This window comes from Stegodyphus dumicola, chromosome X1, assembly GCF_044657685.1.
Source record: "Stegodyphus dumicola isolate Sdum_Otavi_A_Nest chromosome X1, ASM4465768v1".
Lineage (NCBI taxonomy): Eukaryota > Metazoa > Arthropoda > Arachnida > Araneae > Eresidae > Stegodyphus > Stegodyphus dumicola.
Window position 1 is genome coordinate 227,714,774 of NC_140780.1, and position 17,401 is coordinate 227,732,174.

The 17,401-nt window shown below is 31.2% G+C and overlaps 1 protein-coding gene across 9 annotated transcripts in view; it reads left to right on the forward strand.

Moving 5' to 3' along the window:
- Ssadh (succinic semialdehyde dehydrogenase) overlaps positions 1-17,401 on the forward strand; it is a 275,075-nt gene that overhangs the window by 166,238 nt on the left and 91,436 nt on the right. For 8 of the 9 annotated variants that reach the window (XR_015038809.1, XM_085808726.1, XM_085808725.1 and 5 more), the window contains one exon: positions 11,458-11,541. Coding sequence is in view for 8 of the 9 variants with exons in the window: in XM_085808726.1 (XP_085664852.1) it covers positions 11,458-11,541 (84 nt within the window). In the remaining variant the exon portion in view is untranslated. Of the gene's footprint in view, positions 1-11,293; positions 11,372-11,457; positions 11,542-17,401 lie in introns of those variants that run through there. The other variant, XM_085808727.1, reaches the window with a different exon arrangement.

Below are 17,401 nucleotides of genomic sequence, written 5' to 3' on the forward strand. Positions count from 1 at the left end.
TTTTCTCTTGAGACTAACCAAAACTTCTTGGTCCGTTGGCTGGCATGACACTGTGACATTGGGTGGTAAAAACATTTTTCATATGTCCCCATTTTTTAACTCCTCAATGTCTGGGTGTGAAGACGCATTGTCCAAAATCAGAACAGCCTTCCTTGGCAAGTTTTTAGATTTTAAGAACCGCTCAACTAATGGAACAAATACTTCATGGAACTATTTTTTGAAAATTGCACAGCTCATCCAGGCATTTGACTAGTTTAGATACCAAATGGAAAGTTGATCCATTTCAATGTGCTTAAATGCATGTGGTTTCTTTCATTTTCCTATGACATCAAGTTTTTATTTGGGGTCACCTGTTGCATTACTGCATGCTAAGATTGTTACTCTCTCCTTTAAAACCAGGGGCTGATGACTGTTCTTCCTTGAAAACAAGACTTTTTGCTGGTAACAGTGTATAATTTAACCCTGTTTCATCAAAATTGTAGAATTGCTCTGCATTCAAATTTTCAACGATAAATTTCTGGAAGTTTAAACTGAGACACACCCTCTATTCCCTTAAACTGAGACATACCCTCTATGTCCCCAGATAGTTTTTCCCACAAATACTAAGCTGTCACACTCCATATCATTTCTTCCAGTGATCAAGCCAGCCAGTGCTTGTGACAAATTTAGGATTGTTGTCTTTTTTTTTAATTCTTCATAAAATTTCAAGGCCTTCTCTTGCATGATTGGCCCACTAACTGGCATGCCCTTTTCTCTTATTTGACAAAATCAAATGTAAAGTGTTTCATTTATCTCGTTAAGCTCACTTTTCTTCATACAAACCCCCCGGGGGTCGACGTAGAGAACTCTGCGAAGCTACTGGCTAGGATCTGTACCTAGGCAGTCTCGGCCACGGGGGATAAAATTTATGAACTTGGTGGTTCTGAAGCCCCCGAGAAAGGTAATTTATTGGCCGGCTTCGGGGACTGGCATGTCCTGAGCGGTGTGGAACCGTAGCCGGAGGGCTTGGTTCCCCTCGGTTTGCTGGGTAATGGCCCACTGCGACGGGCTCGCCCATGCAACTGGTAGGAGCATTAGATGACCGGTGCTGCCTGGTCAATTCCAGGTGGTGCGCTGCTCCCCTGGAAGGGTAATAGTAGAGGTTGAGCCTCCACGAAGTGCCCAAAGGGGGAGTAGACCTGTAGTTTGATTTAGTTCAAGAGGCAGGGAAGCCTAAAATTTGTTGTTGTTGTTCTTTCCTTCATACTTTTCTTTTCTTTCAATGTTTCTGTACAGGTTCTCTTAACACACTACGATTCAATTTCTGTCTGCTTCTTCTTCTAGTCTCCAATTGTACTTTTGCCTACTCCGAAGTCCTTAGCCACTGTGCTGACACTTTCTCCCTTATCCAGTCTCTTTAATGCCCCCAACTTTTGTTCCATAGACATGTTCACTTGTTTTCTTTTAATGGAAGATGCCATTGCAGAGTACTGTCCAGCATTCACAAACTTTGAAACAGCTCTGAACAATTCATTACAGTCAGTCACATCGAATTATGCAATGTGGCTGAGAAATCGACTAACCCTGGCAAAGGCTGCAGGTAGACTGAACAGCTGAATGTACACTGGTGCCAGTCATATGGTGGAGGTGTGGGAGGGTGACATGAGACAAAGGAACCCAGGAAGAAGGGGACACATGCATGCGAGCAATGACCTTGAATGGGTCTGCACGTGGGTTTTTTTTGACTTGCCAGGGTGTGTGGCTGATTTATCCAGACTGTTGGGTTATCGAGTACAAAGTTTTCGGGACTCTACTGTACCTGCATTCTGCCAGCTAAAATCCTCTCTAAAATATCTGTGCCAAAGAGAATTCATACGGCCAACGTCGGCAATGTCTGTAAGTATTATTCCATAAGCTTTAAGATCCGAAATTAGAAGATTGTCACAAATTCTAGGTAGGATGGTGCAAAATTTGGTCTAGTCCAAAAAATAAATTCTTGTAAAAAACCTTTTATTTTAAGCTTTTTACTGTAACAATGTATCTTCTGTGTTCTAGGGCAGGAATAGTCCCAGAAGCAAATAATCCTTGTGACAGCACTTCTTTACTCATAGGAGAAAGTTTCAGTTCCTTTATTAAATCATTTTTGATGTAGGATCAATGTGAGCCATAATCCAACAAATTGGATATTTTAATTTGGCTTCCATTAGAGCAAACTTTAATTAAGACTGTATTTAGATAGATTTTCCATAAAGAGGATTCTCCTGTAAACAATGTAGTGCACTTGCTTTCTGTAGATTTTGCTTGAAATGTAGGTATATTAGACCCTTTCTTCCAGTCTGGACAAAGTAGAGCATTGTCCACATATTATGCACTGAACAGTACTTCTATACATATTTGCAATGTGTCCTAGTTTAAGACAAACTAAGCAACATATTTTGCATATAACTTGAGGTTTCCTCTCATCTAGAGTAATCATGGGAGCTTTCCTACAATCTTTGCTAAAATGGGGACGATCACAAAAAATACATTTTGCCCTTGCATGTGTGCATGAAATAAGAGCTGAACCAGGAGGGATATTATTTCTTGAGGTATCAACTTCCTTTTTAACGTTAACTTGAATTTTGAAACCTGATCGAGCCAAATTTATCATTTCCTCATCATTAATTATGTGCCTTAGAAATTTCATGAGCTTCTAAAGGGATCCTAGACTGTTTTCAGCAACCTCATTGCTACTACTATTAGGAAGGTTCAACACTCGGTATCTTTCCCATGCTTTCAAAACATCTCCAGTAAGACAAGCAGAGACAAGAAAATTACAATCTTTTCTTTAGATTTTCCTCCTGTATCTAGCTCTTAAATGTCATTAAGGTTGATCATATAAAGCAATCAAATCTGTACATTTCCTACCACTTACATCATTTTTCATTACCATTGTGACTAATTCACAAACATACACTTGTACTAATAAATCTTCTCTGCCAAATCTTTCTTTCAGTAATTAAATCGCTTTGGATTAATTCTGAGCTGTAGGAGGGAACTCTCTATTAAACTGGCAGCTTAGGACCCAGGAGTAAACGTCTGAATCCAATATTGAAACTTATCTTCAGCCAGCATTTCTTTATCCTCATGAATTTTGGAAAACTGACACCAAAATCCCGAAAAGGATTTAGTATCTCCATTGAATCTCTGAATTTCCAATTTTGGCAATCGGTTCTTCTGATGATTGGATTGATTTATCATCAGTTTTTTTCAAAATTTTCAATCCTTTAACTTAAAAGAAGAGTACTGTTCTCTATAATTTTCAGCTTTGCTGGAATTCTTAATGTATTCCTTTTCTTGTTCTTCATCGCACTCGGCAAGTAATAATCCAGAAATTGCAAGTTAAATACTTTCTAAGTGCTGGAATTTATCATGTAACTGTGAATTCAATCTGCAAAGTCTAGAAACATTCACTTTCATTTTCGTAATTTCTTCAGCAATACCCTTTGTTGTATTTGTAAATGTTGTACATAAAGTTTTGCATTGTAACTTTAATGCATCCATAATAAAATATTAAAGCTGATTAGAAATTAAAAGCACAAATATTTAACATTTAAATTCAAATAGTACTTTGCTTACTTTGCAGTTACTCCAATTTCTATCGCAGATGCTAATTAATTTGTTGGAATTCCCCCAGAGACAGAACACAGAAGATTCTTACAGCCGTAAACTAAATATTTAATTTTGTGTTAAGACACTTTTACTAACTTAAAAGATTTAGACAAGTTACGCATAAAACATTTTTCTCTATATTAAAACGTGTCTTGTTATGGATACATACAAAATAAAAACCCAATCTAAGACCAATAGCAATGAGTATTGATATGCAACAGGCAATGTAAAAGCCATGCATTTTTGAAAAACGTGTAACGTGTCTTCAATAATGAGTTCTGAGACAGAAAAAGCTTCTTAATTGATGAATATTTTTAGGGTGACAGCATTCATGAACTAATTTAATTTTCTCAGGATCTGTGTGTTTGTTTTTGTAGGATATAAACCAAGATAGCTTAACTTCCCACTGAAATAATTTGAATTTAAAAGGACTGAGCTTTAAATTAGCTCATCTGAGTTTCTGTAGTACTTTTGTGATATTTCTTAAATGTTTCTTAAACATGCATCTGACAATAATAATAGTGTCAAGATATGCAAGACAGGCTTTATATGATACTCCTTCTGTCTCTGTTTGACATTCAAATGTCATTCTGAGCATTGCACGGAAAAGTGGAAAACCATTTGTTTCATTTTAGCATGTTTAAGGTGTCATCATTATATGCAAAGTAAATAAATATCTTTGTAATGTCATGTAGGTATCTGTAGTCAATGCAAAACCATTTGGAGCAGCTTTCTTCCAAACTAAGACATAAGTGATGTTTAAGGACTAGATGAAATCTCAATAATATATCTCAGTGTCCTGAATTTCCTTCATTTTTCAACATCTCTTGTATTTCGAAAGGAATAGGGCCAGGTTTTCGTTTGATAAGTAGATGCCTACCAGCATAGGTCTAGTGTTACATCACTATCAAGTGATTAATGGCACTGGATGACGTTGCAAATTCAGCCTTATATCCTCTGCTGAATGACTTGCAGCGTGAATGTTTGTAGCATTTAGTTCTGTGCTTTCAACCAAATCTCTTAATTTAAATGGATTGTTCTGTTCGATGGAACTTCGCAGGGAACTTGTCATAGGAGACATGAAGCAGTTCCCTCTGCTTTTGTAAGATTCGAGGCATGTCACACATGTTGACAATCTTGACCAGCGTGTTTTCTTTTGCCAAGTCCACTGGGCAGCTGCAGGTTCTTTCAAATGTACATTTTCCTAAGGAAAATTAGTAATTTCTGTGTGCAATTTCATGTGAGTTTTTACTGTACTACTAATTGTATATTTTGTTATGGAAGGGGTAGTGATATTGTCATGGGCAAGTACCCTATTGCAACGCACATTGTTGTCATCCTTTCTAAACTTTGGAATCTCTTCAAAAGTGGTGTACAGTCCCTTATTTTTCATGTCTAAGCAAATTCTGTATTTCTTTACAAGGTCTAGTCTTCTGAAGCAAACTTGATGTGCATATAAATTTTCCTGAAACTGATATTTTCTCTTTGCAGAATTGTTATGTTAGCATCAGTGTCTACAATCATGTAGTGTTTACTCTTTCACTTTAATTCATTAATTTTGAATGCTTCTACTATCTCCAGTGTTTTTGCCAGTTCCATAAGCTTTGTCAAGACCAAAACTTCTGTGCTTATGAACCCTTTACAAGATAAAGGTCATATCTGCTGGCTGTCAATGCAGTATCAGTTGTCATGGTGTGCACAAGCTCACTTCAGATCTTTATCAGCTATGCAGAGTGCTTGTTGTATATTTGGATCCCTAATAGCATTAACAAAATATTGGACACTTGTTGTGTACGTAATTTCCAGACTGGAGGGGGAAATGCAAGCTAGTGAGTTAATTTTTTTGTGTAAAGTCATTAGTTTTTCAAACATCTGTTCTGCTTTTTGTTATCAGGTTTTAATCTCTACATATAATAAAAGAAAGAGTCTGTCTGTCTCTGTGTGTGTGTGTCTTTCGTTCACGCTGCGCGTAAGCTAATAGACCCACGACTATGAAATTTGGTACATGGGTGTATCTAGACAAGAGCCAGTGCACCTCGAAGCGATTTTTTTCGAAATTCGAATTAGATTTTTTTTAATTTTATGTTTTGTGACGAAATCGCGTCATTTTGAGACATAATGGGCTATAGGAAAGCGAAATTTTACTCTACACACTCCATTTTCACATCGTCATGAAATGTAGGCACTTAGCTATTTTACGAACTTAAAATAAATTTCATGTTCCAATAAATCGATTAAATACGAATTTATTTAACAAAGTGAGCTTAACACCTTTTCAACGGGATTTTTTCTAAAAAAAGTTTATTTTTAAAAAGGTACAGTTTATTTTTCTTTGATTTTTGGACACGTTAAACTTTTATCCTTGCGACTGCTTTTACAAAGAGAATTTTGGAAAAATGATAATATTTTGTATTTTAAAATGAAGCTTCCGAGTACACTTCTCACATCTCACATCTTTAAAAATGTGATTTTAGCAACAATTTTCCTTTCTTATTGTTGTTGATAGATTTTTGTCGAAATCGCATCATTTTGAATAGTTTCATTCTTTTAGAAATATGGGTTTGGCAACAATTTTTCATCGTATTTGTTATGACAAAGTTTTTAAGAGACTGGCATATTTCATTGTCATTTTTTTGCATATATAATACATTTTTATTGATTTTTTTTGATAGCGTTGTTCTGCAGAGTAAAATTGTGCATGGAATTTTTTGTTTTTTGAGTTTTTTCATGTTATTTTTTGCTTATTTAACTGTCTGTAAAATATTGAAAAGTTTTGCATGATTTTTTTTTTCCTTCAACAGAAAGTTGGTTAATTTTTTTAATTAGGATAATTAATATTTGTATTAAGGGATATAGCTTATTTCATTGTAATTTTTTTTCTATTGAAAATATAAGATAAAATATCATTAATTATACTTTGCTTTTCAGAATATTTTGTTTTTTTGTATTCTTTTATGTTATTTATTGCTCATTTAACTGTTTTTAAGATACTGAAAAGTTTTGAGTGATTTTTTTTAGGAAACGAAGTTCTTAACCTCCTTTATACCATTTGAGTTCTTAAGATTTTGCAAAGGGAAGTTGGTTAATTTATTTATTAATATAATTAATATCTGTATTAAGGGATATTGCTTATTTCATTGTAATTTTGTTATACATAATAACTTTTTTTATGAAGTTGTTCTACAGAGTAAAATTCTACGTAGTTTTTAAATTTAACGTTTGGTGTTCCCTTCAGCCATTTTTCCGGTACATTTAAAAGCCAGACGAAGGCTGGCAGCGAAGCTGCTAGTCAGTGATAATCCTTGAGAAATTTTCATCGAATCTGCAGTAATGTAGGATAACCTGTGATGTCAACATCCTCAGCTGAAAGTGTTTGTAATATATCAGCAGCTTCTCTGAAGAAGAGAGAAGAACCCAAATTTAATGTTTCGGTGACAAGGCGGGACCTGGGAAAATCAATTCAAATTGTGTTTTGTATACATTTTACAATGATTTTCCATTGTATAGGAAGAGGTTACTTACAGGATGACATGATTATCCCGTATTGTTTTACTAGCAGAGCTGGGGCATTAGTCTTGGAAGGCTGAGCTGGCACCTGGTTTACAGACTGAAACAGTTTCAGAATTTTCATTTCTTTTTGTTTTCTTTATCAGTTTGTCAGTATTATCAGATACTTCTTTATTAATACTTTGCATCTTTCTCATTTTTTGTTTATAAAGTCTACTTTCTTATTTAGCAATCATTTCAGCTGGCAGCAACATGACTTTTAGCTGCTCTTCCATCATCTTAGTTACCTCCATTTGAAGAGATCCACATTTTTGACACAAGTTGTTAAGAGCTACAGATTCATTTAATCTCTAAATAATCATTCTGCATGAGCAGGATGAAATTTGACATTTTATAAATAATAAATTATTCATAGTACAATAAATACCTGTAAATAGCTCAAGGGTAATGAGGGTATTATGTAAATCTTTCTTACCACATGAGAAATATTATAAATTCCTGATATCACTCACAGAGTAAACTCAGAAATGCAATTCAGCTGACTGTCTTTGTGTTGCAGTCTCTCAGACCTGAGTTACACTGTTTTGTCCTGGCTTAGCCAGGATAAAACAGTGTTAGCCGTATTTTTATGATAGTATTATATTTTTATGATATTATAAGCCATAATTTTATGATGCTGCACAGGCTTCTGGAAACTTTGAAAAAAACTGCTTCTGGCACTCTGAAAGTACATTTTCCTGAGACTACGAAAAAAATTGCCAAATTGACAAAAATTTGTCCAATCTCACTACTTAACAACAAAAATTATCTCCAAGTCCTGTCAGAAGCGATTTTGCTGTGAGCTGTTTTTGCAATTTTAACATTATTAGATTCAGATTTAAAAGATTTCAACAATTATGGACAGCAAACAAATATTGATTACAAAACATATGGGCACCAATTCAGCTAAACACGGAATAAACGCCAAAACTGTTACCGTAAATGCAGAAATTAACAAATAATTAAATAATTACAGAATACTATAAATAATAATATAATTAAATAGACAGAAATCTTCACAGAAATTTACTACATTGTTTTTGGTGATGAGTTAACTATAAATGTATTTGTTTGTATCTAGAATTATAATAATTTTTTTTCTTTGTATAAATTGGAAAATCAGAATCCATAAACCTCATATATGCTTTATGGATTCTAATACCCTCTTCATACAATTATTTATGGTTTAAAATATTCTTTTCAAAAATATCTTAGCAGGTTTATTGATGCTTAAATAATAAAATTAAAATTTCTAATTATATATGCATATAATTTACGTTAAGTATTTTAATATTTTCCAATTTTGTATTTATGGATTTTGTGTAAATATAGATGGTTAATTAAGAATCTATGCATTACATGCATATTTTTAGAGTTGTAAAAAATGTCATTTGTGCATTGACTAGTGAAAAGTTTTGCTGTAGATAGGTGTCTGTTTAGCAGAATATGTACACATAATTTCAATAGAGAATTGTTTAATTTTTATATTGAATCTACCATGTTTAGTGGCTTTAGATCTTGGAACATCAAAATAGAGAATCATTGAATGCAGGTAACTTTCATTAGTGGAAATCATTCATACCATGTTTCGTTACGTATGTAAACTTATCTAGCGTTCATTTCTCAAAAGCTATTGAATGAAATTGAGTGAATCGACTCAGTGATACACAGCATCACAATATTAAAAGTACAAGTTAAACTTTGTGCTAGAAGTGCATACAACAGAAAACTATACTATGAGACAAAACTGAAATTTGTTACAGTAAATATTTAGGGAAAAATGAATAACTGACTTTTAACATTGCTGGGAAGTGTGACTTATCTTAATCCATATAATTCACTTTCTTAATTCTTCACACATATATATGCAAAAATAGGATTACACTTTCTTAATTCTTCACACATATATATGCAAAAATAGGATTACACTTTCTTAATTCTTCACACATATATATGCAAAAATAGGATTACACTTTCTTAATTCTTCACACATATATATGCAAAAATAGGATTACACTTTCTTAATTCTTCACACATATATATGCAAAAATAGGATTACATGCTGCCAATAAAGTGATTAATTAAGAGTAAGTTCCATTTTTTCCAAGATGAATATATAATCTCCAAAACAGCGGAATCTCTAGGAAGAAAATTTTTGTCCTTTTCCAAAGGTAATCTGTATGTTCTGTTAGTGGTTCAAATTAGAAAATTTAGTGAGCCAATGTCTTCATTCAGTGCTGAGCAATGTTGTCATCTGTTAAATTTCAGATCTATAGGCATTTTTAAAAAGCTCTAGTTGGGATTGAAGGCTTTCATGTCTATATTTCTTTATACACACAGATTTTGATGAACGTGTGCAAGGGAGTGTGTTCATAGATCTTTATTCTTTACCATTACATTTATACTACTGTAGTGATCCTATTCCATAATGGTGGTAGAAAATATTATATTTCTTCCTGTTTTCAGGCATAAATGTTTTTTGAATAAGTAATTAACATGTTCACTGCCGAAGCTGATAAGGTGCTTTCTTTCACGTGCACTGAAATCCTATCTGCAATTTTATGCTTTTAAATTATTTTCCATTATTTTATTATTTAAGTATAGATATAACAGATTACTTCTAGCAATAAGTAAATTCATATGAGTATACTCATAGTTAGCATATAAAATAATATGTTTGCTCCTCATGCTAACTACAAGATAATTCGGCACTATTTTCCATTAGTCTCATACATGTCATTGAACAAGAATTTGAACAGTGTAAAATTTCTCAAGTGAATGAAACAAAAGGGTAAAAAAAAAATGGTTTTACATTCTAAGCATTTAGTTACTGTATCTATGGTTTGAGAAATAAATAATCGTTAGAGTATGCAAAGTGTATTATTTAGTCCCTTCCTGTACAACAAGCACCTAAACATTGTATGCATTTCCTATGGTAATATTTGTATTCGGTGATTTAGTAAGGTGATCAGTAATGAATTATCTTGTAGATGGCAAGTAAACTCAGTTTGCTAACTATGAGTATTCTTGTAGATGGCAGCAAATGTGTTAAACTGAACTTCCATATTTTGTATTTTTAAAGAATTTTTTAAATGAAGCTTCTGAGTATACTTTTCACATCTTACATCCTTAAAAATGTGATTTTGGCAACAGTCTTATTGTTGTTGATAGATTTTTGATGAAATCGCATCATTTTGAATAGTTTCATTTTTTTAGAAATATGGGTTTGGCAACAATTTTTCATCGTATTTTTTAGGTTATTCTTTTCAAGAGATTGGCATATTTCATTGTCATTTATATATATATATATATATATATATATATATATATATAATGCATTTTTATTGATTTTTTTTGAGAAAGTTGTTCTGCAGAGTGAAATTCTGCGTGGCATTTTATGGTTTTTGAGTTGCTTTCATGTTATTTTTTGCTTATTTCACTGTTTGTAAGATATTGAAAAGTTTTGCATGATTTTTTTTTCTTCAACGGAAAGTTGGTTAATTTTTTTATTAGGATAATTAATATTTGTATTAAGAGATATAGCTTATTTCATTGTAATTTTTTTCTCTTGAAAATATAAGATAAAATATCATTTATTATACTTTGCTTTTCAGAAGTTTTTGTTTTTTGTATTCTTTTATGTTATTTATTGCTCATTTCACAGTTTTTAAGATATTGAAAAGTTTTGACTGATTTTTTAAGGAAACAAAGTTCTTAACAACCTTCATACTATTTGAGTTCTTAAGATTTTGCAAAGGGAAGTTGGTTAATTTATTTATTAGGATAATTGATATTTGTATTAAGGGATATTGCTTATTTCATTGTAACTTTGTTATACGTAATAGCTTTTTTTTTTTTTATGAAGTTGTTCTGCAGAGTAAAATTCTGCGCAGTTTTTAAATTTAACGTTTGGTGTTTCCTTCAGCCATTTTTCCGGTACATTTCAAAGCCAGACGAAGACTGGCATCGAAGCTGTTAGTATAAAAAATGCATGTGTGTATTTGCATATTTGAATAGAAATTGTTCATTTAATTGCTTTCTTTCAGATACTTTCTAGCAATGATTTTTTTAAACATTTAGTTGTGTATTTGTGTAATGTTAATTTTAAATTCATTCTTATAGGATAATAAAAATGACATGGATTTTAGTACTTTGGAAAAGAAATAGCATTTTTCTAAATATTTGGCTGCCAAAAGTATATCAATATGTTTGTCATTTATCAATATAAATATTTCTTTTTATATATTAAGGGTATTTGTATAAATATATGCTTCTTTTTAGGAAAGATCTGCAGTTTTAAGAAGAATGTTTGATATACAGTTAAAGAAGAAGGAGAATTTGGCTACTGTATTAACGACAGAAGCGGTAGGTTGTAAAATGTTTCATATGATTTCTGCACCAGGGTTATTATCCTTTTTCTGGTGATGATAGTAGTTGTTCACAGTTATTTTCACTTTCCTATCATGAATTTCAATTCTTCATGTTTAAATCTCCTGTTTGCTTGAATTTGGGTGTCGACTGCCTGTACCAAATCATCAGTACTTGTAGATGGCTAACCAGAGCATAATTTGCTCTGAACATTTTCTTGATCTTTTTTGAACAGTCTCATTCATTTTCGCACTTTATTGCCATTCCTTTTCATTCACACTTTATACAATTCTAGCAAAAAATAACTACATGTTCTGTTTTCTTGTTCAGAACCAGATAGCTGACCATATTCCAGTGTCAACAAGCAGCTGTATTTTCTTAACTTTTTAAACTTACTTTGCAAAGTATAGAAACTGATGCCATAAATGAAAATGATGTTGGATTCTGTGCAAAGAATGCCAAGAATCTGCACATACACACATTCTCATGCATGTGTGAAATTTCAAATGGTATTTACAAATGGCTTTTACTTAAAAAAAATAACCTATGTATTAAGGCGTTCTTTAGATTGTCGTACTTCCTTTCTATAGTTTTAGGTGATGCCTCAGCCATTTCCTCTTTATGGGTTTAGATAATGTTTCATTCTTAAAATTTAACTAAACGTAATCCATTATTTTTACATGAACTCTTTGTAACTCTTTATTTTATTTGCACAGTTATTTATCCTCTCATTTTATCAATGATCGCATATATGTTATATATAAACTATTTTGTTTGCTTCCCTTTATTTTTTAATTACGGAGTATAGTTCATAATCATTTAGTGTGAAATGCAATGAGAAAATAATAGCAAATAACCTTTATTCCTCTTGTATAATATGTCTTTAGAATTATGTAATTTATTTACATAATTATGTAATTATGCATTTTATTTACAAAGATAACTATTTTAGAAATAACTAAATATTCTGTGATGACTGAGTACATATGCTCAATACAAATTAATTATACATTCCTAATACTATAGTTCAAATCTTTAGTGTATGCATATGTTGATGTTCAGTGTTGGTTTCTTTGATAACATTATTTTATGTAGATGTGCTGTTTTGAAAGTATGAAGAACTTTAAAGTCAAAATTCTTTTATTTTTCTAAGCTTCTATTACATTTTACTTCAAAATTTATATAGTAAACATCAATAAAATTAAACAAAAAATTTGGTGCTTGTATATTATCCTGTTAACTGTGAAAGTGTGCTACAGCTGAACCATGAACGTTGGTGGAAATTCCAGCATATTTGCGCCAATCAGTGTTGTAAAACTCTGAAGTAACTGCCACCTCTTTATTTAATAAACAACCAGTAGTTGACCGTTTATGTTCTTATGCTTTGTAAAAAAGCTTTTGATGACTTAAACTATTTTGTTAAGCCTTCCAGTTTTACCAAAAGCGATCTGTAGAAAATTATTCCAGTCTGTCACTGTTTTTTCAGCTATTTTTAAGCTGACCATATTGTGTCCATTAAAGCACATTTTTTTTTGGATGATAGGATCCCATAGCTTTGAAAATAGTCTACCACTTGCTGTTCTGTAGAAGGCAGGTCCCTATTTTTAATAATTTTTTTTCAAAATGCAAGAGGAAAACACAGCAGTAATAGAGTTTATATCCTTTTTCATGAAACCAAAAGGTGGCTTATCGAAAATCATCTGAGGTTACATCAAATGAAACACAGATGTTAAGCGTGTTGTTACATCTTAAAAATATCTTGACTTTAAAATAATTATGATGAAACATTCACAAATTATATGAAATAATGTATTTTTTTATTTTCTAGTAATACATTGTCAAAATATATAGATATAAATCTGTCGGGCAAATAAAACATATTTCTTTCCTTGATATCACTTGCAATGATCCAGTATTTTTTGAAGTGGTTGTGTGTAAAGTATAAGTATTATATTAATATATAAATTGCCCCTTAATTTGATAATTATTAATTTGTTGCTGCATGCAATCACCTCATAATTTTTTAATTTATTTTTAAAGGAATTATCTTTGTGTGATATGCTATCTCCATGCTGAACAAACAAGTTCAATTCTTGGGCTCCTGAGCAAACAGCCCTATCCCCATGTAACTTTGCTTTAATTCTTTTTATGTATGCTAGTTTCAGGAAGCTGTGATTAGTTGTTATTACTAGCATTTTAAAGATATACCAATTAAGGAAGATTTTTATGGATGGAACCGTAATGGTAGATTTGGTGTAAGTAAATATATATATATATATATATATATATATATATATATATAATGTTGTATAAACTTAAATCCATTTAGTGCGAATACAAGTTATTATTACTTGCGCAATTGCTGCAAAGTTAGTTAATAATAATTTATTTCCTAAACAGTATTGATTAATTGATTATATTATCTCCTAAGTTTAATTAAAGTAGAATTATTTTAAAAGTGTACATCCATACTGGTAAGTTATATTTTGAAAGATGTTTTCAAGTAATTTGAAAGCAAAATGTTAATAATGTTTTAACGGGGACTGGAGTTAAATCATCACGAAGAATAATATTACAATTGTAAAAGGAAAAATTAAAACATGTAATTATTGTCATTGATCGGAAATTAGTTGACTTTTCAAGGGGAACAAACCAACTCCCGTTCAATGAACAATAATTGATAAAAATATGTAAATATGAAAGTGTTTCGTCTTTACTCGAGTTATAAGTTAAAGCCAAACCGGCAATTCTAGTCAGGCCAAATATTTCCGCGAATAGTTGCTACTCAAAGAACTTATTCTCATGAAGCATTTTAGTCAATTCAATTTGGAGTAAAAATCAATTACTGTAGAGAAATCCTGTAAAACTCGAGTAACCGTCCCCGACACTATCATCTTTATGTATTTGAGTACTATATTATTTGTAGAAATTAAACATTGGAAATTGTCATTATGAAATCGAAATCAAAGTAAAGTTGAAATAAACATAGAAGATTATAAAAAAGATAAATAATGCAAACTTTGTAAAAACAAATCAAAGAAAACATAAAAAATAATATAAAAATAATATAGAAAATAATATAAATAAGATCAGTGAATGTACATGAAGATATAAAGGCCAGAAAGGTATTAAGTAACTTACATTCTTTCTAGTGGGGGAGTTGGCAAAGTGTTCTTTTCGTGTCTGACTCAGAAGTGTAGGGTGTCTGAAAATTCTTAGCGGCAGTAGGGGCTTTGAATAATATCAGTCGGTAAGACTTGGGTGAAGTAATTTATGGTAGTGGGTGGGACTTGGAATTCTTGAGGGATGTATTTTGTGGAGTTCTTATCTGAGAGAGACCGTCTGTTAAGATTTTTTCGAAAATACTAGTGAATGGAAATTAATTAATTTCTGGCTAATTGTCGTGTCGCAATGATTAAGAATTTAAGAAAGGAAAAAGGAATTTTCGCTGTCCAAGAGCTAGTAGACAGTCTAAAGGCAGGAAATAGGCCCACTTTTTTAGTAACAGTATAGTAACAGTATATGTCTGAAGACAATTAGCTTTTTACAATATATACAATTGAGTAATTACACTATATACAAATCTTTCAACTGACAGTCATCCAACTTATACCGCCTTCTCAGGTTTAGGAATAAATTATCATATCCCTATCAGTTAAATGATTTAGAGTGAGTATTTAACACCTGCTCTTTTAAGGCAATGGTTGATAAATTGAAAGGGAATTAGATTATTTTTGAGAATTTTGATAAGGATCAAAATTTCGCGTTGTAAATCTATTGTATCTGTGCATATAGTTTTAATTCGTTGTATTTGATTAATTATAGTATTGTTAATTACTTTTTTGGATATGTTGGAGTTCCAATTTATTAATTTGTTAGTATTGAAATTGAAGTTTCTTGTTTTGTCAAAAAGTAAAATTTTTTTGTAGTTAATGATTTGAAGATCTAGAAAGTCTATGCTATTTTGTGAATTATTAGTTTTATTAAGTTTAAGACAATTCGGATAAATGTCGGAGTTTTCAATTTTACCAAAATTATTAATTGTAATAAGGTCATCAATATATCTGTAGGTGTGTTTGTAGTAATTTAACTCTTGTGGTTGTAGATTTTTTTGGAAGTTAAATTCTTTGACAAATAAAAAGATATTACAGATCGAGGTGCTGGAATGTAAGCCCATTGGCAATCCTCTGACTTGTTTAAAAAGTTGATTTTGAAACTTGATGTAGTTATGAAAAAGTGTGCATTTTAGGTAGATTTTCCATTTGTCAAGAGTCATGATATTGAGTATATTAGGGAAAAGTTTTGGTAGATCAAGTAGACTGGTATAGATTTCTTCTAGAGGAAGTGAGGTATATAAGTTTTCAAAATCATAGCAGTTAATGTTTTGGATGTTAATGGTATGAATGGTATTAATGACAGGAGTGTTATTATGAATGATCCAGCAATAGTTATGATTAGTGTTACAATCATTTAAAATAAATTTACAGATTTTATTAATATTTTTCAATTCAACTTAATAAAATCTGTAAATTTATTATTCATATTTACGTATTTTTATCAATTATTGTTCATTGAACGGGAGTTGGTTTGTTCCCCTTGAAAAGTCAACTAATTTCCGATCAATGACAATAATTACATGTTTTAATTTTTCCTTTTACAATTGTAATATTATTCTTCGTGATGATTTAACTCCAGTCCCCGTTAAAACATTATTAACATTTTGCTTTCAAATTACTTGAAAACATCTTTCAAAATATAACTTACCAGTATGGATGTACACTTTTAAAATAATTCTACTTTAATTAAACTTAGGAGATAATATAATCAATTAATCAATACTGTTTAGGAAATAAATTATATATATATATATATATATATATATATAGGCTCTAGGCTATGTAAATTTTTGTGTGCAATGTGAAGTGGTAGTCAAAAATACTCAGTATTGATAGGGTGAGGAAATGCATGTGACTGTAAGTTAATATCTATGTAAAGGTGCAGTTAAAAGAAAAGAAATGAAATATGAAGCAGAATTTAATTTAGGTGTTATGTAACAGATTATGGAGAAGGTGGGTGGTGTAGGGTTCTTAAATTCACATTATTGTGTATTAATTCGCATTTAAAGTTATCAACACAGTTTACCAACTTATTTGTGATTGTTTTGGTGAAGAAATTTGGTTGATAAATGCATTTAAATAGCCAAATTTGAGCCCATTCTGTAGCTGTTTGTTGCAAGCATTCTGCTTCCAAGTTGTTCTGTAGCTGTTTTGAAGCATTAATGCTGTTTCTCCATTTTGTACACCAGTCCTCTATTTCATGTATTCTCTTTTGTATACATGCAAACTTGGATTTAACAGACTCAAAAGAATCACTATATTGTCAACAAATAACCTTAGCAAATAACCTTTATTCCTCTTGTATGATATGTCTTAATATAGAATAATAGCAAATAACCTTTATTCCTCTTCTATAATATGTCTTTAGAATTATGTAATTTATTTACATAATTATGTAATTACATAATTTGTAATTATGCAATTTATTTGCAAAGATAACTATTTTAGAAATAACTAAATATTCTGTGATGACTGAGTACATATGCTCAATACAAATTAATTATGCATTCCTAATACTATAGTTCAAATCTTCAGTGTATGCATATGTTGATGTTCAGTGTTGGTTTCTTTGATAACATCATTTTATGTAGATGTGCTGTTTTGAATGTATGAAGAACTTTAAAGTCAAAATTCTTTTATTTTTTCTAAGCTTCTATTACATTTTACTTCAAAATTTATATAGTAAACATCAATAAAATTAAACAAAAAATTTGGTGCTTACATATTATCCTGTTAACTGT